At 33.5% G+C, this 26,561-nt stretch overlaps 2 protein-coding genes across 2 annotated transcripts; both read left to right on the top strand.

Moving 5' to 3' along the window:
* Nucleotides 1–427: 427 nt before the first annotated feature.
* On the top strand, nucleotides 428–7,712 carry LOC128205331 (uncharacterized). The gene is made up of 6 exons (XM_052906878.1): nucleotides 428–510; nucleotides 2,446–2,530; nucleotides 6,289–6,486; nucleotides 6,752–6,985; nucleotides 7,259–7,507; nucleotides 7,636–7,712. The coding sequence occupies exons 1-6, from the start codon at nucleotides 475–477 to the stop codon at nucleotides 7,710–7,712; spliced, it is 879 nt and encodes a 292-aa protein (XP_052762838.1). The 5' UTR covers nucleotides 428–474.
* Nucleotides 7,494–25,843, top strand: LOC128241708 (sushi, von Willebrand factor type A, EGF and pentraxin domain-containing protein 1-like). The gene is made up of 15 exons (XM_052958750.1): nucleotides 7,494–7,531; nucleotides 8,003–8,149; nucleotides 8,393–8,494; nucleotides 9,052–9,292; nucleotides 9,691–9,840; nucleotides 11,789–11,947; nucleotides 12,128–12,304; nucleotides 17,337–17,408; nucleotides 17,776–17,901; nucleotides 18,735–18,986; nucleotides 19,853–19,991; nucleotides 21,343–21,473; nucleotides 23,783–23,879; nucleotides 24,281–24,372; nucleotides 25,313–25,843. The coding sequence occupies exons 2-15, from the start codon at nucleotides 8,051–8,053 to the stop codon at nucleotides 25,600–25,602; spliced, it is 2,127 nt and encodes a 708-aa protein (XP_052814710.1). The 5' UTR covers nucleotides 7,494–7,531; nucleotides 8,003–8,050; the 3' UTR covers nucleotides 25,603–25,843.
* The last annotated feature ends 718 nt before the right edge of the window (nucleotides 25,844–26,561 follow it).

Below are 26,561 nucleotides of genomic sequence, written 5' to 3'. Positions count from 1 at the left end.
TATTGAATATTAACAGGCGATAATTTGAATAATTCTAAATTTTCAATTGTCCTTAAATAAGTGAATACACGTTATAGAACATGTTTGCTAAACTGCTATTCTATCTTTCACTTACATTTTAAACTAATACATTAATATTCCATTCAGCTGTTATCAAATGTAAAAAAGGTATTCATTTCTAGTTTATACGAATTGAAGCTCCTAAGGTGTGTGTTCGCGCATAAAATGAATATTAAAATGCTTACAATCAAATAATTCATTCTTTATATTTATACCAGACAAAAGCCATTCGCCATTGGAATGGGAGAACGTAATTTTAATTGAAGAGGGGTCTTTGTAACATAGTGGGTACCCGATCATGCTTTGTGTATTTAATATAACCATTTTAAAGTGTTCACGGTTATATCAATCATTAACGGGAAAGAGGAAGTATCTCTGTTTGTTGCGGCCACAGGAAACTGTTAAATTGTAAATATGTGGATTATTTTTATTACTATTTGTCTTTTTCGGGTGAGTTTAGTTATATTTAGTGTACGTATTTCAAATATAACCGTGAAAATTATATCAAAGATAATGATTATCAGATACCATTTCAAGTCTAGCCTCATCATAATTTATCAAATCAATAAAATGTATATTTTTTAAACAAAGAATGGTAACATTTGCGTTACATCAGTTGCCATTTTATACAAAACAAACAAAACGAGTAATGAAAAGTAATTACGCAAAGTTTTTTTCCGTAAAAAAAATCATGTTTTTGGCTAAAATGACAACTCATATAATTTAAAAATTATTTTTATTACATGTAACGTTTGTCGCCAAATGTTTTGAATTACTATAAGAACAGTACGTCAATATTAAAGCTTTAAAGAAAAATGCGTAATCTTTGATTTCAAACTTTCCGATGGATTATTGAAACATACCGGTAAATTATATCTCGATATATTCACCGCTTCAAACAGTGAATTTATCGAAATATGATTTCACGGATTTTAACCGTTTTATGGGGAAAATAATATAGACGCAGTGTAAGATTGTAACATATTTATCACCTAGGGTACACCAAAAGTAAATATTTCACGAGTGACAAATACCTCTTTTGGTGCTCACTCAGTAAAATATATTGCATATCGTAATCTGAAACAAACGAATTTCCTCTATGTAATAAACTGCAAACCAGCAACGCCATGAAAGAAGACAGTATATCCAGTGTTTTAATCGAAAAATATGGATTATAGAATGGCGAAATCTATTCGGGCTTCGAGCGTTAACAATTCTGCATTACAGTCTCTGTTCCCTATCATTAAATCAATAGTTTATTTTGTTGTTTCAAAACTTTATCATTTATACTTTTCAACATGTTGTTGTGAATATTGGTGAATGTGTCCGCACAAAAATTAAGCCACGGTGTCCAATCAAAGGCAGTTTTTATTCCTTGTCATAAAGTGAAATGATTTTTCTAATGTCTATGAAACTTTGTCAGAATACTTGCCTACATGTTGTCTTGAACATTTGTGAGTATGGAAAACCTCAGGTCAACAACTAGGTCGCAGGGTTATATCTAAGGAGTTTTCATATAACAATGAAAAGCAGGTCATAAAGTCAATATTTTAATATTTTTTTATGAAACATTGTCAGAATATTTGTCTACAAATTGTAATGAACAGTTTTGAATACGAGTCACCTAAGATTAAAAACTGGGTCACTGGGTCATATCATAGGAAGTCATTATTCAATGTCATAAATGAATAGTTTTATCTAATTCTTATGACACTTAATACAAAATTATTGTTTACACGTTGTGAATATGGGTCACCTCATATCAGAAACTAGGTCACTAAGTAAGTCAAATTTAAGTATTTATCCAAATGTTATGAAACTTTGTCAGAATACTTGTCTACGTGTTGTCTTGAAGATTTGTGAATATGGGTTACTTCAGGTAAAAATCTAGGCCACTAGGGAAAATATGTTCCCAATATCATAAATGCATTTTTTAATCAAAGCTTCATAAATCCTGTTCCAAAAAATTATCGTTGCCGCACTGGCGTCTTGCTTTTAAATATACATTTGGAACACTGCACTATGCTGGGATTTGTGAATATGCGATCCATGTCATCACTGTATTTAAATAAAATATTCGAACTTTCAAAGAATATAGATTTTTGTGTTATTTCGTGGTAAGCAGTATATTGATGAAATAAAAGTACAAAAAAAACAACAACACGTAAACGAGCGCCTTTTTTAATATTAATCAATAACCTCATATTGAATCAATTATGATACTCAGAATCATTTAATCGAATTACTCCTTATGCATTGTAATTTTTGTTTTCATTAAATAAAATGCAATTGAAGTAAATGAACTGAAACAGTTATTCTGACACTATAGTATGTATTTGGTGATTATAAAGGGTATACTTTGAAATGGTTAAGCTTTTTCACCAGAGCACGGCACAGCAGGAGTGTCTATCCTGTGATGAAGCAATATCGGTGAACAGTCGAGAAACAAGAGGGACAAGCGACAATTCAGGTAAGAGGCCAAACCTTAGGTTTCCCTTAAGAACCAGTCTACAATTATTCTTTGGTGTTACTACCAACCCAGGCAGATGTAATAACGCTCGTCCAGTTGATACATACTAGAACGTCCAAAGACTATTTAGAGTGGGTCGATCGGTAGCTAAATACTAGTATGTCCCATGTACACTAAGAGTGGGTCGGTGAATAGATATTGACTACAACGACCAAAGAAGATTAAGTGTAGGTCGGTCATTAGGAACTAATAAGTACGACCCAGGTAGATTCAGTGTTGCTCGGACGGTAGATACCTACCGGTACGGCCAAGATAGATTTCATGTCGGTAAACACAAACTAGTACAACCCAGGTAGATAAAGAGTGGGTAGGTCGGCAGATAGCTACTAGTACGGCCAATGTAGATTTATTGTGGGTCGGTCGGTAGATACTCATAGTGCAACCAAGGAAGACCAAGGTAGATTTGGTGTGGGTCAGTCTGTGGATTCATACTAGTCAGTCTAGTGCAATCAACGTGGATTTAGTATGTGTCAGTATGTATATACATACTCTTACGCCGTAATTATAGTTAGTTTGGGTCAAGTACATACTAGTGCAATTCAGGTAGATTCAGTATGGGACAGAGGGTATGTACATATAAATACGATCCAGGAAGGTTTAGTGTTGGTCTGTCGGAAAATACAAACTTGTACGGCCAAGGTAGATCTAGTGTCGGTCAGTCGATATATACATACTAACGTGGGTCGGTCGGTAGATTTATACTATTACGACCAATGTAAATCAAGTGTTGATTGGTTGATAGATACCTACTAGTACGGCTAAGGTATATTTAGTGTGGGTCGGTGGTAGATACATACGGCCAAGTTCGGTTTAGTGTGGGGCATACTAGTGAAACCAAGGAAGATTTAATGTGGGTCATTCGGTAGGTTCATACTAGTACTCCCTAATTATATTAAATGTGAATCAGTCGGTAGGTATAAACTAGTACGACCAAGTATATTTAATAGGGATCAGTCGGTAGGTACATACTAGTACGACCTTGAAAGATCTAGTTTCGGTCTGTAGGTAGAAACATACAAGCACGGCCAAGGAAGATCTAGCGTCGGTCAGTCGGTAGATAAATACTAATACGGCCAAGGTACAAAAGTGTGGGTCGATCGATAGATACAAACTAGAACGAACTATGTAGATTTTCAGTGTGTCGGTAGATAATTCTAGAACGGTCAAGGTAGATTTAGTACTGGTCGGTCAATAGATACCTACTAGTAAGGCCAAGATACATTTACTGCTGGTCTTTCGATAGATAAAACTAGCCTGGCCAAGGCAGATCTAGTGTTGGTCGGTCGATACATTACTACTAAACAAGGTAGATTTAATATGGGTCAGCATGTGGATACATACTAGTGCAACCAAGCTTGATTTAGTGTTAGTTAATTTGTATATACATACTAAAACGCTCTAGTTAGATAAAGTATGGGTCGGTCGGTAAGTACATACTAGTACGACCCAGGTAGATTCATTATGGGTCAGATGGTAGGTACTTACTAGTTTGTCCCTCGAAGATTTGGTGTTGGTATGTCGGAAGATATGTACGCCCTAGATAAGATTAGGTGTAGGTCAGTCGGTATGTACATACTAGTACGTTCCAGTTAGGTGTTGTACATGGTCGGTTGATTCAAACAAGTACGACAAAGGTAGATTTCTAGTGGGCTAGTAGGAAAAAACACACTTTGACCTAGGTTAATAAATATGAGTCGGTCGGTAGATACATACTAGTACAACCAAGTCGATTATTGGTGGTTCTGTTGTTTGGTAAATTCAGTGAGTGTGTGTCGGATGATACATACTAGTACGAACCAGGAATAGTTAGGATGGGTCGTTAAGTAGATACATACCAGTAAGGCCAATGTAGGTTCAATGTGTGTCGGCTGGTAGATAAAACTACCGATGTATATTTAGTGTGTGGTGGTCGGTAGATACATTTATGTACAGCCAAGGTAAATTTAGTATTGGTCGGTCGGTAGATCAATACAAGTAAGATCCATGAAGATTAGGAATGGGTCGGTCGAAATATATTAATTGGTACGACCCAGGTAGATTCAAATTTGGTTGGTTGCTAAATACAAACAAGCATGACCGAGGTAGACTTAGTATGGGTCGATCAGTACATTTATAATTAGTCTAACAACGGTAGGTCTTCATGTGGATCTATAGTTGAAAACATACAAGTACAAACCCCGTACATTAAGTGTATGTCGGTCAGTAGATACATATAAGTACGACCTAGGAATTCTGAGTGTGGTTCGGTCGGATGATATATACAAGTAAGTCCAAGGTAGATTAAGTCTGGGTCGATCGGTAGATGTAAACTAGGAAGACCCAGGTAGATTGAAAATAACGACCAAGCTAGAATTATTGTTAATCGGTCACTAGATACATACAAAGTAGCACAACCGTATTTAGTGTCGGTAGGTCGGTTAAAGCACACTAGAACAACCCACGTACATTAAGCGTGGGTCGGTCAGTAGATACATACATGAAGGATCAAGGCATCTTGCGTGTTGGTCGATCGATAGATACATACTTGTACTTACAAGGTAGATTAAGTGTGAGTTGATCGGTATTTACAAACTTGAACAACTAAAGTAGATTAGTTTTTGGCATGTTGGTATAAACACACTAGTACGGTCAAACAGAATTTCCAGTTTTCCTCTACGAAATTCAGGCGGAACATTTTATATGTCATTTTGTTGTATTGACAGTGTGACAATTGAGACAATCAACACAAAACATCGCGTTTATATTGCCTTTTCCTCCTTAAGGAAACAAGTCTCTTTGGTGCAAATCAATCAAGTGGAAAATGGCGGTTGAGAAATGTATGTACCCATTTGAAGAACAATACCTGAATAACTGGTCCCAAAGTTACCCTTGATATTACCTTTGTTCTAACATAAGCAACCATACTTTTGAACAAACGTGTATTTTTCATATAAACATCTAACCTGAGCGATGTTTACATATGGTTAGTTTATTGTTAGCAAAAATTAACATAAACAACATTAAATTTTAAACTGTTTTGTTTGTTATTTTAATCATCCTGTCCGCCCGTCTGCCACCCACATGTTGTTCTATACTGTTGTTTGTCCTGAATATTTATGTGTGTTACTGATACAAATTTCAAAGTTTATAACTTTGATGACAATAACAATGCGCTCATTTACGACAAATGATACAATTCAAAATAAAATATTATCAGATTTATATGTCCTTGTAAATCATGAAACATATCAGCTTATAAATGAACCGTATAAAACTTAAACATCAACATAAATATGGCGACAGGAATGTGCGCTAACTACAAGAACTAAAACCCTGTGATCCATAAAAAACAATAATACATAGAATGACATATTTCCTCTTTCACATTACAAGAAATAACCTTGCATATAAATGTCTTCTTCAAGTGGTTTTTCCCATCCGAAAACTAGATCACTTTACAAAACGGCGCAAATTGATCCAACATATGGGGTGAAGCACCATTTTGTAAAAAATGGCAAGCGACCATTTGCTGAATAATTGTTTTGAATGAATTCAGAAATAATGGCTTCATGCTCCACCATATTGTTGAAACTCTACACAAAACCGTTCGTTTCCAAACCGCCGAAATCCTTGAAACTTAAACGAAAAACTAGTTTAGTATCAACAAAAAAGTAGCCCTTCTTCGTTAAAGCCATGATGTTTTCTGTTTGTTTTTGAAGGCGATGTGTGCATGGACCCAGGAACACCAGGTGACGCCAAACAAATAGCATCAAGCTATGACATTGGTGCAACACTTAGCTATGCATGCAAAAGAACCGGTTTTAAACCAACAGGGCCAGAAAACTACACCTGTGAAAATATAGGTGGTTCCGCAATATGGTCAGACAATCTGGACAGGGTTCTTCCTACATGCAAAGGTAATTTTGAGCTGACTGGAAATTAAAATTTGTTTTACGTCTTTGAAACGAATTTAAAAAGGTATCATATACACAAGGTTAACAAATATTCAAAATACACTATATTTTTTTTTGAAATGACTGCGTCATATCAGTTCTTCAAAAGTTGTGTTTATTGCAATTTAAGAACCTTAGTTTGAAAGCCTTTATCTGATACACATTGACAATAAAAATATATAATCATCGTTGAACTATTGTTTAAAAGTGTGTGCATGATTCCTTACAGACATCCAAAAACCGATTTTCAATGCATGCCAGACAGAACGACAGACTGCGTTTAAAATGCAATCCGCAGAAATTAATGTTCCGACATTTAGTGACAACTTTGCAATTAGAAGTGTTTCTAAAACAGGCTTCGCTCACCCTGGGGATGTTTTGACATCGAATGAAGAAGTTGTGTACACGGCGAATGATTTTAATGGAAATTCAGCGACTTGCTCTATTTACATTGTAGTTTCAGGTATATCAGTAGCGCGTTCTAAAAACGCATTAATTAAGAATTTGTATGTTAAAGCGTTTAAGCTACAAAAAAGAATACCAAACAATACCATATACATTCATTTTAACATTCTTGCTACACGGTGAAATTCGGAAATGTTATATAGCAAAGATTTGAATAATTAAATGCTTTGTTAATAAATTATACGTATATCCTATAGTTATTGCAACCATACAAACATTTTGCAACATAATAAGCAACTACTTGAGACAAGTGTTTATGTTTCTTTTGTAGAGCGCGCGAAACCCATGGCTGATTGCCCGTCTAAGAAAATCACCAGTGTCGTCGATAGGACTGAAACTGTGTACAATGTGAGAGATTGGAAAACACGATTTTACCAGGAGGTGGACGCTCACACAACAGAGCTTTTATTCAGCGTGCCAGAATCTGTGACCACATACATAAGCAAAATAGGGGCTTCGGAAGAAATCGTGGTAACCGTAGGGTTTACATACGGGGCTAATGTGGGCGAAGAGGCACAATGTAAATTCAGAGTATTCTTTGAAGGTAACCATCGCTGTGATAAGGTTGTTGCGACTGTCTTTTGTTTTCATATATGTTGAAATATACAGCTATACATAGTTTTCCTTCAATTTTCTTAATGTCTTCAGTATTCCGTTACTCACTTATGCCCCCTTCCTCAGAGCGTAAACAGATATCATTTTGTGGCGTTTTGCTTAAGCTTTAAGAAAATCATAACCTTCAAAATTCCCCCTTAGGGGGCGCTGGGTCAATTGGCAGCTCAAGGTCTATATGTATCACAAACATGCTTAGACTTTGCTTATCATGCAAAAATGTCTTGAAATATCTGTAATTAATTCGTGTAGCAGCTTTAACAAATAATGAAAACAATCATAGAAGAGGTATAATATTCATTTTTATATAGCGGTATTTAGTTGTTTTGTAAATTTGCTTCTGCTGGTGCTTGTTTTGAAGAAAGCTTATTTAGTGACAGTTTTGCAACCACGGAATGTACAGATACTGGAGAGGGAGGGTTAGAATGCACTCGGACATGCAGTAACGGATATGTGTTTGGAATTGGAGTCACATCAAGGACATTCATCTGCAGTTCCCCTAATACTTGGAACTTTGCCCAAGCGGACCCAGCAGATCGTTATTGTCTCCGTACGTTTCATAAATAAATGTCTTAAAATATTTACATTTCTATTTTATATATAAATGCTTAAACTTTTAAAATGTTTCAATGACGACGTTAATCAATTATAATTTGAATACCTTTAAATGTTTGATATAAAATATCTTATAATTATTTTAGCAATACAAAACTCAGACGATTCCATCGACGTGCAAGTTATCTATGATTACGACTTTTTTAACCACAATTGCTTTGGTATTTTTTTTAAAAAGGTGATTGGTGAGCTCAGTACCTTTGAAAACAACATTCAGTCATCGTGCAATAGAAACTGGGATGCACAAGTCGTTACAGTAAATTTGCTTCAAACAGCCAAGGTTAGATTTATATAATTGTATAATGAAACATTACCAGATACATTGATTGAATAGCAGAAGAAGAGTAAAGGAAGGGAGTTAAGCGTTAAGGATGATAGTAGTTTAGTGGTACATAGCTACTCCTCACACCTTAGAAGTTGTGGATAGGAGCCCAACCGGTCATACGTTTACATGGCTTCTTAAATTTGATAATGTTATTGGTTTTATTGCGACTCGAACGCTATTCTAAAAGCGATAAGCTGGCATTACAAACAAGGTTTAACGAATGAATATTTATGCAAAAAGCTACAAAAACAAGCTCAGTAGCAAAACGTTTAAACATAAACCCGGTTTAGTGGCACTGGGCAAACGCCAAAGACATATATATATATAAATAATTGGTATGTTTATCAAGAATTGTTAACAAACTTTGGTAACAAACTTACAACGCTATATTTTATCTGGATTAGAACAAGTACTGACACTTTTTTAAATGGTAGATACTGGCCAAATTTTACAGTACAATAGTGATGGACTATGCTTTAAACCAAGTTGCAATTCATGTTTTTATTTCGTAGTTTTCCGCGACGTTGAAATTGACTCTGCTATCGTCGGCAACAACCATTGAGAAAAAGAACTGTTTGGATATTATACGTAATAACTCTGCGTTGTTTAATTTCGGGAATACGTACTTGCAATGCGGTACATTTACCGCTGCAATAAGTGTTGCTACAACTTCTACCGGGGATATAGAGGTTACCTGCCGACAGAGCTATCACTTCAAAGTGACAAGTGCTGACCTAGCTGTCGACTTTTGCGGTGGGTTATAAAAGGATAAACATTATTATAAACGTATATGTACAATGAAATGGCGTCTGTAACTGCTTTATACAATCCGTTAATATGGAAGGTATGAAAGACTTTATTTTTTTGTTCAAATATTTTATTTAAGTTAAAACGTGAGCCTATGAAAACATGCAGTTATTTGTCATCCCCTATTGTTTAACAAATGTGATTAAACATTTTGCCATTGAAACCCCTTTGTTAAATCTGAAGAAAAAACGGATGGAGACATTGTTTACATTATTTAGAATTATTGATATCTGTTAACTAAAAACATAATTATAAAATGTGTATCTTGCTTTTAAACAGATACAAACAGATTCGATTGAAAACCAGAGTATGCACACAATTCATATTTTACACTTCTTTTGCAGTTCCATGCGGTCCAGGTCTGTTCTACAGTTCTTCATCACAATCTTGTGAAGCCTGCCCTGATGACCACTACAACGGAAACATCATGCAGACAACTTGCCTATCATGCAACAGTGGTTCATATCCGAACGCAGCTAGAACCAACTGTCAATGTAGCATATATTTATTTATTTTTATTATTCAATTAAATATGAAATATGACTGATATAGTAGACAGAATGAGCAGCTTTCTTATGAAAAGCATCGTGTTTAAAGGAATGGTTGAAAATACACTCGGACTCACTGGGGCTTTCGTGAACAGGACCGTGTTGACCCAACAGCAAATAATTATATTTTTTTTCATGCTTTACGATGAAATATGGGGTTTAAACAGTGAAATAACAATTGTGAAAATATCAAATTTTCACTATTGCAAAATAAGGAGTGAAAATATCAACTTTCAGTAACTTTTAAATTCCTTGCGTTGATCATAACAGAACACTGGACTTTGAACCAGTTAATGTTGTCAAAAAATGTTTAAAAATTAAAGAAATGTTTTATAAATTAAAATGAATATGTATTTGGAAATTAACAATTAACCGTTTATTACCGGTTATCCCGTTTTTCTAACATTTTCCAGATCTCTGAAGCTGAATAATCGAACATCTTCTTTCATTCCAAACAAATTACAGACAAAAACAACAGTTCGAACATAAATATAATTTCATATCATCTTTCAAATATATTTTGAACTGTTTGCCGTTGTACGTAAAATGAGCTTCCTGGAAAATATTCACACAACAATTTACAGATAATCCGATATTTTTTACCCCACCCACACCTCAAAATTTGTCAACAAACTAGCGTGCCATTCACTCTTTATCTGGAAAACAAACCTGTTTTCAAGCGAAACAGACTGGTCTCTGACAGTAAGATGACTGAATATTAATTTACTATGAAACACATGCAGGCTTAAACTGAGAAGAATGTTAAAATCCAATGAGTATCCGCATTTGTTTTGCTGACACATTTGACCTTCCAAATTTTCATTCATTAAATAGCGGCGTAGTAATTTGGTTATGTGTTCATGCCCAACTTTAATTAAAAGTGTTTTTATTATATTAGGAACATGTATGCCCTTATAAAACTTCATTGTTTTCTGCTCATAAAAGCTTTGCACTAAAAAACGTGCGAATAATAAGCTATAAGAATGAATAGCAGAGAACTATTTCTCAGCAAACCGAAAATAGAAAAGTTGACAGCTATAATCGACATCATAGAAAACCTTCATTTAAAATATGTTTCTAGTATATCCTGCTTGTAACAGGCAAATCAACTGAAGTAATTTGCCGATGCATACTATGTCCTCTGTAATCTTTTAAAAAATGTAAACATTTAATCCATAATGTAGGTAATGAGATTTAGCAGCTTATAAAACAACGCATTCCCATTCAAATTCAGAAATGAGTTTTGTATAGCCAAATAATCTCTTACAGACATTGGAAAAAAACATATTGGAACATACAACTCGAAATATATTGACGAAGTGAACTTGGGAACCTCAATATATTATTACAACTTGCAGTTTTTCTAAATCTCGAGCACTTAACAAAGTGTATCGTTTAAGGACTTGCTATCTCCTTTGGACCAACATTCTCCTAATAAAGAGTCTGTATCTGTTAAGTTCTTCTAATAAGAAACAGAACAGAACAAAACCATTCTGTTATGTCCTAATAAGGACTTCGTTTCTCCTTGTGTCTCCAAATTAACTCGTATTACCTCCAGCTCCCTTGATAAAGATATTTATAACTGTTAAACTCATGGAGAGGTTTATCAGTCACATTGACTTTGGTTCAATATGTTTAAATAGGGAATTATCAAAGCAGTCGTACTTCATGTCAATTGGATGTAAGCTGGGCGTGAAAATAATGTATTTTGAGTTGAGTTGAGCTGAAGTTAATCTCATTTAATGAACAAATAGCCATTTATCATAAAAAAAATTCCAATCCCTCAATTATATATTTAGCGGATTTTCTAACAGTAAATTATAATGGAATGAAAAAAGGCAAATCATACAGTTTAACAGTATAACAATTCCTATATCTGTATATATCTTTTAAGATAACTGCCCAGCTGGATATATATCAACCGATGGATTTTATCCCTGTACACCATGCGCAGCTGACTCTTATTCATCGAATACAACAACATGCGCAAAATGTCCGAACGGAGGGTCGACAGTCGGAGTGCCAGCTGCCTCGTCTGTGTCGCAGTGCTACAGTAATTATTGTTTATAACTGAAAAAAAAGAGTTATGATGTTTATCTCAAATCTTGTGTTAAATAATATAGGTGTTTAAAAAGCTCTGAAGATAAAGAATATACTTCAGATTATCTTTTATCTTTACCATACGCTTTTTGATGAAAACTGATTAACATACCGATTTACGATTAATTTGCAGACCCTTGCCCGAAAGGAGAGTATTCTATATCTGGCTTCAGGAACACACAATGCAACCCATGTCCCCTACACCATTTCCAACCTTTCAATGGGATGACGTATTGTGATCCATGTCCTTCCTCTGCTATGACATCACAAACGGGAGGCGTACATGATTCGTTTTGTGTACCTATAGAAGGTAAGGATTTGTCTGTCAAGTGTTGAGTTCTTGTCAGTAAAGGAAAGAGGAGCAAAATTAAGCTATGTTAATTGTCAACGCACATGCAACAACATTGAACGACAAAACAGAAGTTAGAATTATTAATTTAAGCAAACGTAGTCAATGAAACTTTTGAACTCTAACACAAACGGAATATTTTGGAAACAAATTTTAAACATATAAGTTATTAGAATACATTTAAAAAGTCCAATAGCATTTTTTCTTCTTTTCGTTTTGGAATTGCCAGTTTATAACAACCAGTTTAGTTTTTATAGAGCAAACATTAATTACAATATAATTAAAAAGAGGAACACTATCATTTAACTAATGGGTTAAAAAGTAAACATTTTGAAAAATTGCATAAACATTACATTGATATAATATTAACAAAATTGTTAAAAAAATAAAATATAAATGCACAATAGGCACTCAGAAATTAAAAGTAAATATTCAAAATATTATACCAATTTTAACACTTTTATAACCTTTCACTATATATTTTATACTTTAATATCTTTCTGTATTCCACATATTCAAAAAATCTCAAGTATAGCATTCCAAAAATGTGTCAAAATTTGATAATTAATAAAGAGGTGTTCGTTATCTTTATTTCAATGAATACAAAGGACAATCCATCAACTGCCAGGTAAATAAACATTGCTAAAATATTATGCAGTAACGTCATTTTAAACTGTTTAACTGTATTATCCTTAATGGCCTTACGAACAATATAGTACAAAAAGTTCCAGTAAATATGCTCTTGTAACCGTCAATTCCGATAACAATGAATGATAGGCTTTTTATAAAATGCGCAATATAGATTTGATACATTTGATAATGAGTCATATCTTTGAAAGGGTTGTTATGGAGATTATTAGTAATTTTGTATTAACGTTTGTATTTGTCGATACATCCGATCTACGAGTTTCTTAGGAATGACTTGTTTTGAAAAATATAGGTCTGCAATCCAATTTCATTTATTTTTGAGCTTATTAAGAATACAATTCGCCTCTAAAATGTCCGAACTCGATAGAATACGGTTTATTTTAAGTATGTTGGAATCAATCAAGATCTAAAGTAAAATACTTTTTTATTTTTTTAAAATATGAATTTTTAACCTATATTATTTGTTTCCCAGATTGTAGTAGCTTTTGGGTGTTTCCGTTTGATGAAGTGGAAGTTATTTAACCTTAATCCATATTTCTAACAAATGCTTATACAACAAAGCCATTTTGTTTACTTTGATAGGTTTGGATTTATTTTTATAACGAGGCTTTATGCAGGCACTTAGTAAATACATATATGAAAACAAAGTGTACAATGAGGTTCAAGTTGTCTGAAAGGAATGACACATTCAGTTTCAAATTACAAATAGAATTACAATTATCAATAATCAGAATCAAAATTATGTCACGTTTAATCATTTTAAAACAGAAAAATCAATATTATGCCAATTATCAAAATTCTCCGGAAGAGAACGTTATTTTAAGATATTAAGCATGGGATAATTTTCCAATTCAATACGCCGAATAAACGAGTGATATACGTTTACATAATGAACAGTTTTTAACACTAAGTGGTAAACGATTTTAATATGTGTTTAACAAGTATTGATAGTTTCCTAAAATCATTTTCATTTGCACTTGTCAAGAGGTTCAGGAATTTAACATAACTTGGTCTAACATAAAATACAGGTTTTATTAACGTTTTTCTCAGATTTAAAAACATCAGGACATATTATAGAGTGGTATTCGTTACCTATCGTTCTATTGCAACGCGTGCATTTTCTATTTTCTTATTGGACATTACTCTATCGACCAGTTTCACATGGTAATTTGTGATTTCTCATTCGTAATTTTGCTTAACTTTTTGTATTTATGTCATAGGTTTTATAAAGATATTTTTCCATTTCAAACTTTCTTTGAATTGTTTGATAAAATCGGAAGCGTGTGGATGTGTTTAATGTTATGCACCAGGCAGTAATAAACAAATCTTTTAACTTTTGTGATACTGAGAGTGTTAACCATCTGCAGTTAGTAAATGTATGTGATAACCAAATTCCATACATTCCTGTTTTTAATAACATAGTTTTATTATTCTGTATCCAAAATAATTTATTTTGACTCCCGTTATTTTGAAGATCATGATAAAGACAATACGTCGCAAGTTTTGTAGACAATTTTCGAAGGTTGTACTAGGTGTGCCCAAAATTTAACCATCCGAGTTTCTATGTCAATTTGTATAGGAAATACACCAGTCTTACCATACACCATTGCGTTTGGGGATGAGGATCGAAGGCATAAAATGAGCTTCAAGAATTTAAGTTATACTTTTTCCAATAACTACAAATTTCCAAAATCTCATATTTCACATCCATAAAGAAGTATTGGTTTAACTATCTTATCAAACAAGTCAATTTGCATATTTTGGAGGTATAATGATGTAGCTTTTTTATCAGACAATACATTGCTTTTGTAGCTTGCTTTGCAATATGTTTTTTGGCAGAAAGAAATGATCCAGAACGACTGAAATATATTCCTAGATACTTGTTACCTTTCACAGTTTCTATGTCCATATTATCAAATTGGAAAGTGTGATATGTCATTCTACAAGATGAGAATATTACAATTTTTTGTTTTATCAATATTTACTTTTATATGCCATGTAAGACAGTAGTCATGATATGCATTTAAACAATCTTGTAAATCATTTGCAGTTTCACAGACAATTGCTGTGTCATCAGCATACAAAAGTATAAATATTTTCATGTATGACAATAACTGATTTTCACCGATTTCGATGCCATTAAGCTCTTTAGTGTTAAAGAATTCGTGCAGGTCGTTAAGAAACAGGGAAAATAACATTGGAGAAAGATTTTCTCCTTGTCTGACCCCGATATTACTTGCAAAATAGTAAGACGACTCACCATTAACCCTAACACACGATTTAATGGAATTATACATATTTTTAATGACCTTTAAAAATATGGAATATGAGAAAATTATTGCCTAATTGGTGTTATAATGCTGATGGTATAATTGTCCAATTTGCATCATCAGGATTAGTCAGATCGGATACTATAAAAAAGCAAAAAGGGTACAACCTTGCCGTATACCATGCTGTAATCTTAATGAATTTGTGATCCATCCATTGTTTCCAAGTCAAGTACAGATATTTATCTAGTGATCAAAGTCCACCGGCCCAAAATCCGTGACATACCAAATAAAAAAAATACTGTACGAGTTGTGTCAAGAAAATGAATCCAAGCATATATACCTAATATAATATATACCTATGATATAAATAGAAAGGCAACTAACTTAGATTCTCAAAATTGGTTGTTTTTATAAGGTTATAAAAGTCATTTAAATCTTTACCGGCAGACTACTAATTGAACAAATAGTGTATTCTTATTTTGCCATACTTTCTACAGGCAAAAAGGCATGACATTCACAATCAAAGACAGAAATATGTTAATTACCAAAACAAAATATATACGACTTTTGGTATGTTATGATGTCTACCAGTATCTATTCTCAATTTGTGGTTCGAACATCGAAATTTTGAATGTGCTACCTTATGTTTAAATGGTAAAGCTACTGATAGGTATCTTTCAAGATTCAACAGTGAAATATTTTTATAATGAGAACAACGACTAGAATTCCTTACATATTCAAACCACTTTTGGTCAGCACAATTGATATTTTCAACGTTTCGAGTTATCCAAATATACCCAAATCAATATGTAAACAACATTTACAGTTCGCCCAACTTTATCAAGAGATTTAAGCATTTAAACATCATTATGTCGCATATCTAGTATTGGTCATTCTTAATAGCTTACAAAAATATCTCATACCGTTAAAACTATGATAAACATAATGGTAATCTTCCACTCTCTCCAAGAACCATCCATGTGCTCATACTCCTATTTACACAAAGGTGCTTCCTGCTAAAATCAGATTCAATACTTGGACTTAACTCATATCCCCAAATCTGGGGATCCGTAACATAATATAGGTTTGATCATGTTATCAAAAATCTTAAACAGTTATTTGTTTGGGAAATAATCGAATGGATTTTGTTAATGGTTAATTGCAAATATAGACTTTTTGTGACTGAGCCGACTAGTTTTCTTGTGTACGTGGGGTAAAGAGAAATCCCATATATTTATAAACTGAAGTAGTTTTAACGTTAAGTTCACGAAACTGTCATTTGTCATAACGGTCAACTATATCTAATACAATATCTTCTGTGTTTTCATGGTACACCCCATTTCTCTCTTAAAAGAGCTGATAACTCGTTAATAAAGATTGTCTGACTGGATTTATCTCCTTGTCTCGTACCAATATTACAAGCTCAGCCCAATTGTAAAGTCTCTGATTAATAACACCAGGGAAAATCTTATAAATGTTATTTGTAATAGATATAACACGAAAATTTCCTGGTAAAATATTTGACTCAGATTTATGAACAGGGCATATTATTCTTTGTCCCCAATAATGTGGAAAAACTCCTGTTGACAAAATCTTATTTAATAATAACTATAAAAATAGTTCTATCTCAGAACATGAATATTTATTAAACTCAGACGGAATACCATCTAACCCACAGCTTTTATTATTTACTAGTTTGGAAATGTATTATTCTACCGCAGATGAAGTAAATGGATCATTAAATATGCTAGCACTTTCGTCTATAAACTCATGAACATTTGCTCTATTAGAATAAACCAATGCTGCATCTTTATCATCGAGAAGACTTTTGAAATAATCGCGCCAGTCCTTGGTTGCAATACTAGACAAAACTTTCGATTTCTTTGCACCAAGTTTCAATTGCATCCAAAATGATATAGGGTTTGCACTGTTTACTAATTTAAATATATTTTTACATTGATAATCGTATTGCTTTACACATCAACAGTTCTAAAACGCGTTGAGGTTATCTTTATATTGTTTGCACTCGTTGACGTTATATAAAAATAAAGCGTTATTAACGTTTTGTATTACAGATTGTAATAGTACTTACTGTAACGCCAGAGGGACGTGTGAAACAGCTTTTGGGCGGAAAAACTGTCAGTGCGGTAAGGAATATTTAGTTGTTAAATATGCATGAATTTTACATTTAAAAGTATTTATAATTTTATAAAATTTATATCAGTACATTTTCCAATTTTAAATTTCAATTTCATGAAACCAATTGTATCGATATAATAACTTAACAAATCGAGGTACATCAGGAGCTTTATATCTATTCCAGTTCTTGCTCAGTCAAAACAGTATGTGAATTTAAATAAATATATATATATGTGTGTGTGTGTGTGTGTGTGTGTGTGTGTGTGTGTGCGTGTGCGTGTGCTTGTGCGTGCGTGCGTACGTGCATGTGTGCGTGTTCGTAGCTTTTTAATAGCTGGTCAGGAAACTCATACCACTTAATACTTTCAACATAAGATGTAGGATACTACGGCGATCAATGTGAAAAGATAATTCATATCTGCAACGGAAATCCTTGCACAAATGGCGGTACTTGTGTCTATGGAGACGGGCAACTGGACTATACTTGCAATTGTGTGACAGGTTAGTGTTAAATGAATACCTTTTGCTATGGGCTACCCATACGCTTGCATGGTTTTAGTTAAATATCCCTAACTGTTAAATAATAAGATTTATTTGTATCTCGCAAATGAAAAGCGACATGAAATCAAATAACAAGTCATCAAATTTCTAACGAAATTTCAAAATGTTGGACGGATGTGCCCCTTCACTTCATTGATTTGCAATTCTATTGGACTAACCCTATAAATGACCGTTGATTGGTAAAGAACGGTCTGATTTCTATATATATATATATACAGAAACATGATGGGGTAATTTGACATATTTCCGCCTGAATTGATGGATTTTCTCTAATTTCCTTTCCCAGAAACTGCAATGCAAAGGATGTCCGCATATATAACTGTAACATACGAAACAATTATGAACGAATGTTTAAAAAAATCAAAATCACACTACCACTGCTCGTCCTTTTGGGCTCTTGCATATGTATCATGCGCTCGTGTTTGCAGCATAGTCCAGTTTTTATGTTGCAAACACACACAGTACTGCATATTAAGTTAAACCAAGAGATGTGTCTATACAATGGCTGTAAAACTCAGAACAAAGGATACCACTGGCATGCTCAGATGCGAAGCAGGACTGAATACTTTGATGCTAATAACTGCTGAGTTATACCCATTGTTAGTTATAATTGCTCAGTAAAAACTCTGATCGTCGTGGAAATCGCCTGCAAACAATTCAACCTTCACTGTCTCCTTTATTGACTGGTAAAGGCATAAATAAATACTAATTCATCGTAGTATGACATTCTAAAATGTAAAAATTGCCTTACACTCCCCTTTCATAACTTTCAGATTATGATAGATGTGTAATGGAAACAAAAGCTGAACGGATGGGTGGCAATAAAACTGGTGAAATAGATTACCAACAAGTTCAAGATAAGGCCGCTTGCGAACTACTTTGCCTAAATAACGATGATTGCATAGAGGCGACGTTTTTCACTTCAATTTCCGGTAGTTTTATATGTAGACTTTTCAACACAGAAGCCTATTTACAATCCGCATTCGTTGCAGGAACTGTTCACATGGCAAAACGCTGCACAAAAGGTAATTGTATGTCTTTTGTCAAAAACAAATATGCCACGGACTGACCTAAATCCGTCCTGCCTGTCCTCAATATTTACAACATTAAATACATAGGAGAATAAAGTTTAGCTGGTCGCTTTTCACTTATTTTCCTCAAGCAAGTTTATTTACAGTCTATGTTTACTCAAATAATAAGAAAGGTAATATTTACTGCACCCAACTTACTTGTAAGAACAGATGTACCCTCAACTCGAAATACATTCACATACGATTCAGCGGCGTGCCTATTAGGATCATGTTAATCAATAACTGGCTGGTATAACTTAGCTGTGCTAACATGCGGGTTTATAATGGATAGACAAAAGCAAAACAAACTCTCTTAAAATGGTAGAATAAAATTGAACACGCACACTGTAATGACTAATTGTAATTTCGACAATAGCGGGTGCATTCTTTGACAGCGTTCAATATGTAACGTGTGTAAAAGTTAATATCTGTGTACTTTGTCCGAACGCTATTTATAAAAGTTAAGTTCCGGAAAAAAGCTCGTAAACATAGTACAAGATTCATTGAATAAGCTGATATAATTTATTGTTTGAGAGTAAATATACATATTAAGTATCGGAAAAAATACGTGTGCATACATATGCGTGTGTCCACAATAATAAACAAATCCTATTAACTCATGCTGCTTACCTAAATATTTAAGACAATAATGCAAGTATGCTAAAAAGGGCATATTAGATAGTCGCTAATGCGAAAGAGGAAATAAGACCCGATATGTTTTTAGATTCATAGCTACTTGATTTTGCTAGTACATACAAATTTGTTATTGCTTATAATATTCTGCTAGAGTGCATTTAAGTGAAACATGAACAAAATTTCAGGATTCACAGGCAACAATTGTGAGGTTGACAACGTGGACAACTGCATCGACTCTAAGTGTCATGAAACCTCACGATGTGTTGACAAAATCAACGATTATGAGTGCATTTGCTCCTCATCTAAAGGGTTCGCTGGCAAATAGTAAGTTACTAGCCACGAGACAAACACGGCGTGACAAGCTGCTCAAACGTGTTCGTAAACTAAACAAAAACAGTGTATTGATGTGTTTGTCTCTGTTATATATATTTCCTAAACTTTTTTTTGTTCAAATATTTCAATGTTTTGGTCAAAGCTTGGCATTTATTAGAAAATAATCACAAACAGGCAAAGCCAAAGAAAACACTCGCAAACATGGACCTCATTTCACTATTTATACATCTATCTGATCTAGTTAAAAAATTCCTTGTTTTCACAACTTTTGTTTAATAATAAAAAGCATTGAGACGTCTGCAATCTTACGTAAATTTGGTAAAAATTTGACTGTGATAACTTAAAATGTGTGCTAAGATGTCTTTAACTGCACCATTTGGTGCCTAAAATGCCATTGGAGTTACAGACTATCAGATTGAGCTAGTTCTGGGTGCATTTATGTATGTAGGACTAATCGAAATAGTTTTTTATTTCATAAAATACAGGTACAGATTAACTTAAAGATACGCTATTTATAAAATACTAATTATCAGGATGTGGTCCAGGATGCCCTTTTTCAGATTGAAGATGCTACATCGGATTGATATTTGGTTTAAGTCTTGGTGATGCGCATAATGAAATTATTGTTATACTTTACATTCAGTCCAATACCTGCACTCAGAAGGAAAAAAATCAAAAATATCAGAGGATAAATATTTGTGTATAACTTATAACTAACAAGCAGATAGAACACACTAATCACTTATAACGAAATAGTACTAGTAGTTCAGAATAGTTACGTCACCTGCAACCCTCGTGACTGAAGTCATTAACTTGGGATAAAGCGCTCTTGAATACTCGTAATAATTGGAGTGAGGGGTGCCTATTACATAATCGGCATTATTACACCTTTTAGCTACTTAGTAAGATATATCTGCAAATGTGAAAAAATAATGAAACAAAATGACTTACTTATTATCAGATGATCGTTCTACTTAGAAACGTTTTTTATTTATATATTATATTGCCCATAAAAAGAATACTGTTGCCGTTTTATAATGTGGATGTGGACGACAGATGAGGACATCGTATCAATGGCATACTGGTCTAAGTGTAAAATCTTCCAAATTTTAACACCGGTTCTAACAGTAAACACTTGCTGCTAAAGAACTTTCTGCGATGTTTCCAAATATGTATTAACCAAAGAAGACTTCATATTGTTACAAGCATGCATTTCACATTTGACACGCGTAGCAATTCGACGATAATCTTCTAAAATGTTATTCTCTGATGTGTCTTGCTAAAAAAACAATAAAAATCCTTTGAAGTATGATCAAGTCTGTAGTGAAATTTTGTATTTCAGTTGTGCAACTCCGAAAATTCCGTGTGATGCATCGCCATGCCAAAATGGATCATGCATAAATGTTGACAATATTCGATATGAATGCACTTGCCAGGACGGGTATGATGGAATCAACTGTGACAATAATATTAGTGAGCATTAGCTATTATTACCCTATTTGATATGAAAGAACTACTGATTCGATTATGATTATTCAATATTTTGTTTGAAACAGTTTCTTCGTTCTAATGCTTGTTAACAAATGTACGGACAATACGACTTACATATGCATCCTTTACGAGCATGGAACACACGCACACGCACACACACACACACACACACACACACACACACACACACACAATGTATACAACGCACAAAACTATACCAGCAATATATTTGTTTTTACTGACGGTTCGTTTTATTTTAAATATCGGCATACAAATTTGTTTTGGGACAATCTCAAGCAAGCCGACGAAGAGGATTTATAAAAAGTTTAGCGCGAATCATCACCGGAGAAACTGTACTTTTTCTATAGCCGTTCTGTCTATTAAAACAGGACATGAATCTCTACAGGAAACAAAGATGGAAACATACGCTTACCCTCTTCTACAAGATGTTTAATTCATTTACAACAATAAATCGGCATACGCTTATATCATCCCCAATGGAGATCGAATATAATAAATGCAAATGAGTTCAGCTTTGAACTATTTTATACCAACTGTTTTCCGAATTCATTTTTGCCGTCTACAATGTCCTCATGGAAAACACTTCTTAAAGCAGTTCGTTCTTTTCCACCTTTACCCTCTAGCAAGTATAATCTTAACAATAATAAAAAGTCAGTTTCTGCAAAGAGGATACCGTGAATAAATTATAGAATAATGCACGGTTGACCATGGCTTTTGGTTGGTTATTGTTCCAGTGGGAAAAATAATTGGCACACCCAATCAAAAGCCATGTTTAACCATGTATCATCCTGTATAATTCATTTGTTTAATCATGTGTCAATGATTTTAACTGGTTTTGAAAACAAAATTGTTGAACAAAGTAGGATTTAGCAGGAAGTCTTAAAGGTAAATAATAGAAACATTTCCATTGTGTTTGAATGACATTAGCTATTTAGAATCACGAGTTATTGGGCATTAAAATAGCAAACCTTATTTTTAAAAAAAGGTTCGGAATATTTCCATTCCACGAATATTTCTTTTTTTTCTTCGTGTGGTTTTGACGTTATTTTCAATTAGTCAATATGTTAACACAGCTAGTGTCGATCAAACCTAGAAGCAGTAAAAAAAGACCTTCGGCTTGATTCACCCTAGCCATTTCGCTGGATTAATTAACATTTCTCAGCAGAAAAAGTATAACAGAACGTTTCAACAAAATATTTCCATGTCTCACCGCTTTCTGACATTCATCGAAAGTAAACATCCGGTACGATTCACGGTAGTACTCGCTACTGCAACAAGAAATGACGGTGAAACTAGTTAAAAAGCTTGTGTAATATTTGCCTACCAGAATACCGTTGGCCATAGTAATATCGTTGAAATGACGGCGTAATGCACCTTATCGTCTTCGTCGGGCAAATATGCCATAATATCACCCACTTGTTGTGATAATTTCACGGGTGAAAACGATAATCATTTTTGTGAGAACGAATATTTGTAGAAAAATGTTACTATATATAGTAACAAGTGTATTATATGTCACTAATGGACGGCTGCAGATACACTGTAGTAATATAAACAAACATTTATTCTCTTTGAATTTAGTCAAAACTCCCAATTGTCAGTGTCGGGGAAACCTGTCTTTTATATCACGCTCAAAGACATCATCCATCCGACAAGTTATCTGCTATCAGACCTGGTACGAGTACTACCAGACAAACAATAAGACATTCCAACAGGCTTAATACAAAAAAATATCAACATACATTTAACTGGCTTCTTGGGGCTGATTCATACGAGAAGTCCTAAAAAACAACGGTTACTTATCTCTATTGAGGAAATATAAACGTGGGATTATTAATGAAACAGTCCCCTTTGAAACGAAAGATGAGCACATAAAAAGTTGAAGACATCATACCAAAATATCACGCCATTGTTATCAAAGTACGACTACAAACTTGATTGTCGGCTATGAACTAAGCGGTTATTTGAGAAAATACATATAAATACGGCATAGTATCTATATGAAAAAAACAAAATGATTTTGATAAAAATATGCGATTAGGCGTTTCTAATAATAAGTACAATTACATACACTTTTAGTGCGATGTGAATTATAATATTCAGGAAATTAGAAAAGTACATGTATCTTTATGTTATCAACACCATTGTGTTGTTACCGCATTACACTTCTATGATATACTGCAACTGGCCTAGATGATTCGTTGTTCAATGAGCTATTAATGTCTTCGACAGAAATCAAAGTTTATCGCTACATTTCAAAACTACTAAAGTTTCAGATAAAGCGAAAAGCAGCTCTGCTATTATCATAGGTGCATCTGTCTCTGGTGGACTAACATTGCTTACTGTCGTAGCCTTCTTTATTTACCGGTATGTATGAATAGTGGTAGAAAGGACCGACATAGTAAATGATGTCAGTATGCTGTATATATGATAAGTGGTAGGAACAAACCACATATTTAAGTATGCTGGCATGTGCGGTATGTACAACAAGGCGAAGGAACAAACGTCACTGTTAATGTAACAAACGAAATTGTTTTATTTAACAAACGACATTGCCAATGAAACAAACGGCATTATTAATGTAACAAACGTCATTGTTAATGTAACAAACGACATTGTTTATATAACAAACGACATTGCCAATTTAACAAACGGCATTGTTAATGAACGAGCCCATGATAAAGTTCAGGAAACCCGTTTGAGATTAAGTTCTGAAAAATGATTGCCAATGTATGTTTATGTTCAACTAATAACCATTACATTTTCAGACACAGAAAAAGAGGCAGCAGGTTACATCAAGAAGAACGTTCTGGCAGGAATGATATTGCTCATCCAAGAAAAGTATTTGATATAACGCTTGGTATGATTTATGTTTTATTTTAACGTAGCAAAATGAGGACTTTATACATTCATAAATGTTTAATGTGATTTTCGTACTTTTTGGCTTGTCCCTGTAGTTTGAATTGTATTATTCTTCCATAGTAGTAACAGCCGTTGTATGCCTCAGTGAGTAGTCTCTAGCCTTCGAACTGATCCAGGATTAAATAATAGGCACTGAGCACTTGGAGACATGAGGGTAGATGTGCGAGCCTTCTCCAAGGAACCAATCCTTTCTGAACGTAGTATTGGTTTTATGTTTTTAGGCTTTAGGGTTTATCGTGAATAAATACGATGTAGAAAAAATATTAAATGCATTAAATACCTCCGCGTTATAAACAGAAGTCTTCATTTCACTGAGCATGTTCTCTGAGTGAACAGTAAGAAAAACACTTTTGACACCCACTGGCACTCTTTAGGTATCGGATGTACAATGAAGGTGTTTGTTTTATCGTACTATTGGTTGTAATGGTAACTTTTGATAACTGGTGACCTGATTTAAAATATTATTTTTTTCAAAAAGTCGTGCTTGCTTATTACTAATATGTCAAATAAATGACCAAAAATTCATTAAAGATAAAGCTATAACAATTTCTTTTCTTAATTTCAACACTAAATTGAATGCAAAATGACCGATTTAGTAATATGTTTTCAAAGGCCGTAAAAAGAGTGTTTACATTTTGCTTTTAGTATATCGTTTCCATAATCATACTTTGCTGATTAATCCTTTCAAATAAATGTATTTATAGATGTATTAACAAAAGTCATTTTGGGCTATTAGGCATCAACCAATCACCTAATTGTATATAGAATACTTAGTTTTTTTAGTTTCATGCAATACTTACTCATATCGAAATATCAGAGATGACTGAAAAATAAATAACTACACTGTTTGTCTAGTATATTTTTTCAATTTGTTGCAGACAGAGAAACAGACATATCGAATACTGAAGACGGATATGAAGCGATACCTGCGGATTTTAACTGTTATATTAATCTAAAAGTAGATCAATCACCTGCTGGACCTTTCGAAGACACAGTTCAAAATGTTGATTCTGTGTCTTCAGAAAGAAATGTATACAACCAACTTGACGTGGATCGTTTGAAAGACAGGGCAAAAGAGTATCAGCAGCTCAACTTGAAAGATCACCATGACTATCTTGTCCCTATGCGAACGGAGAAAATTAGCAACATAAACACATCAAATTTGTAAACTTACTAGGCATTACCATGGTTACCAACGATAGCCATCAAACGAATAACATGTGCAAGAACCATACGGAACATGCTCCGACAGTAACATTGTATTATTATCGTATGACTTTCGCTTAGAATTCATAAGTTTTTTTAATGTAAAATACGCTCTGTTAATTTAGGTTTTTACTTTCGAGCTAGATTAATTTCAAGACGTGTGTTGACATGATCATGGCATATCTTTCAATAGATAAAACATATGTACCTTATGTATACGTGTTTAGTTATATGTATGTTTTATAACCATTGTATGGATCTATATTCTAAAAAGTTTTAACTGTATTTAATGTGTACTGTTAATGACCTTTGTATATATTTTATATAGGTTTAAAATAGTCATATCTATAAACATGAAACTTATATACTTATTTGTAATTATAATTATGTTAAACTCTTAACTGAGGAAATAAAGATTCATTCTAAGAATAAGCAGTACGAATCCTTGACGTAATTTTTTTAGAAATAATATTCCATCAAAAACGTTGTTAATCTTTAACACTTTAACGTTAATAGTAACGGACAATGACAACACCATTACAGATTGCATTGTGTATTGAATATTAAGAATTGTTGGAATAGCAATCATTTTAAAGATCAAACGCATACACGCATACTCATAAACGTTTTGGTGGACGTATTGTACTGCAGAAAACGGATAACCTATTTTATATACAAACATGTAATTTGTCTATCCCATAAATGAACTCTGATTTAATCCAAGCACGAATTTCGTATTTTGTCTTGATATTGGTCCTTTTAAAACAAGGGGAAAGCACCAGCAGCCACTTACACAAGACTTGAAGGAATTGTCCATCTTTAGGCTAGTTTGCACGTATATTTTTATTATGTTTTGTGTTAATATTAATTTTTCAATAAATATTGACCAATCAATGAAAAGTTTGGCTTACCTATAATAGG

This window comes from Mya arenaria, chromosome 2, assembly GCF_026914265.1.
Source record: "Mya arenaria isolate MELC-2E11 chromosome 2, ASM2691426v1".
Taxonomy (NCBI): domain Eukaryota; kingdom Metazoa; phylum Mollusca; class Bivalvia; order Myida; family Myidae; genus Mya; species Mya arenaria.
This window is presented reverse-complemented; position numbering and strand designations above follow the sequence as displayed.

Coding starts and splice junctions, on each gene's coding strand:
- LOC128205331 (XM_052906878.1), top strand. CDS start 475: ATGTGGATTATTTTTATTACTATTTGTCTTTTTCGG. Junction 511..2,445: donor TTACTATTTGTCTTTTTCGG/GTGAGTTTAGTT, acceptor CTTTTTCACCAG/AGCACGGCACAGCAGGAGTG. Junction 6,986..7,258: donor TATTTACATTGTAGTTTCAG/GTATATCAGTAG, acceptor TTTCTTTTGTAG/AGCGCGCGAAACCCATGGCT.
- LOC128241708 (XM_052958750.1), top strand. CDS start 8,051: ATGTGTTTGGAATTGGAGTCACATCAAGGACATTCATCTGCAGTTCCC. Junction 11,948..12,127: donor GTCTGTGTCGCAGTGCTACA/GTAATTATTGTT, acceptor ATTAATTTGCAG/ACCCTTGCCCGAAAGGAGAG. Junction 17,409..17,775: donor GCGGAAAAACTGTCAGTGCG/GTAAGGAATATT, acceptor TTTCAACATAAG/ATGTAGGATACTACGGCGAT.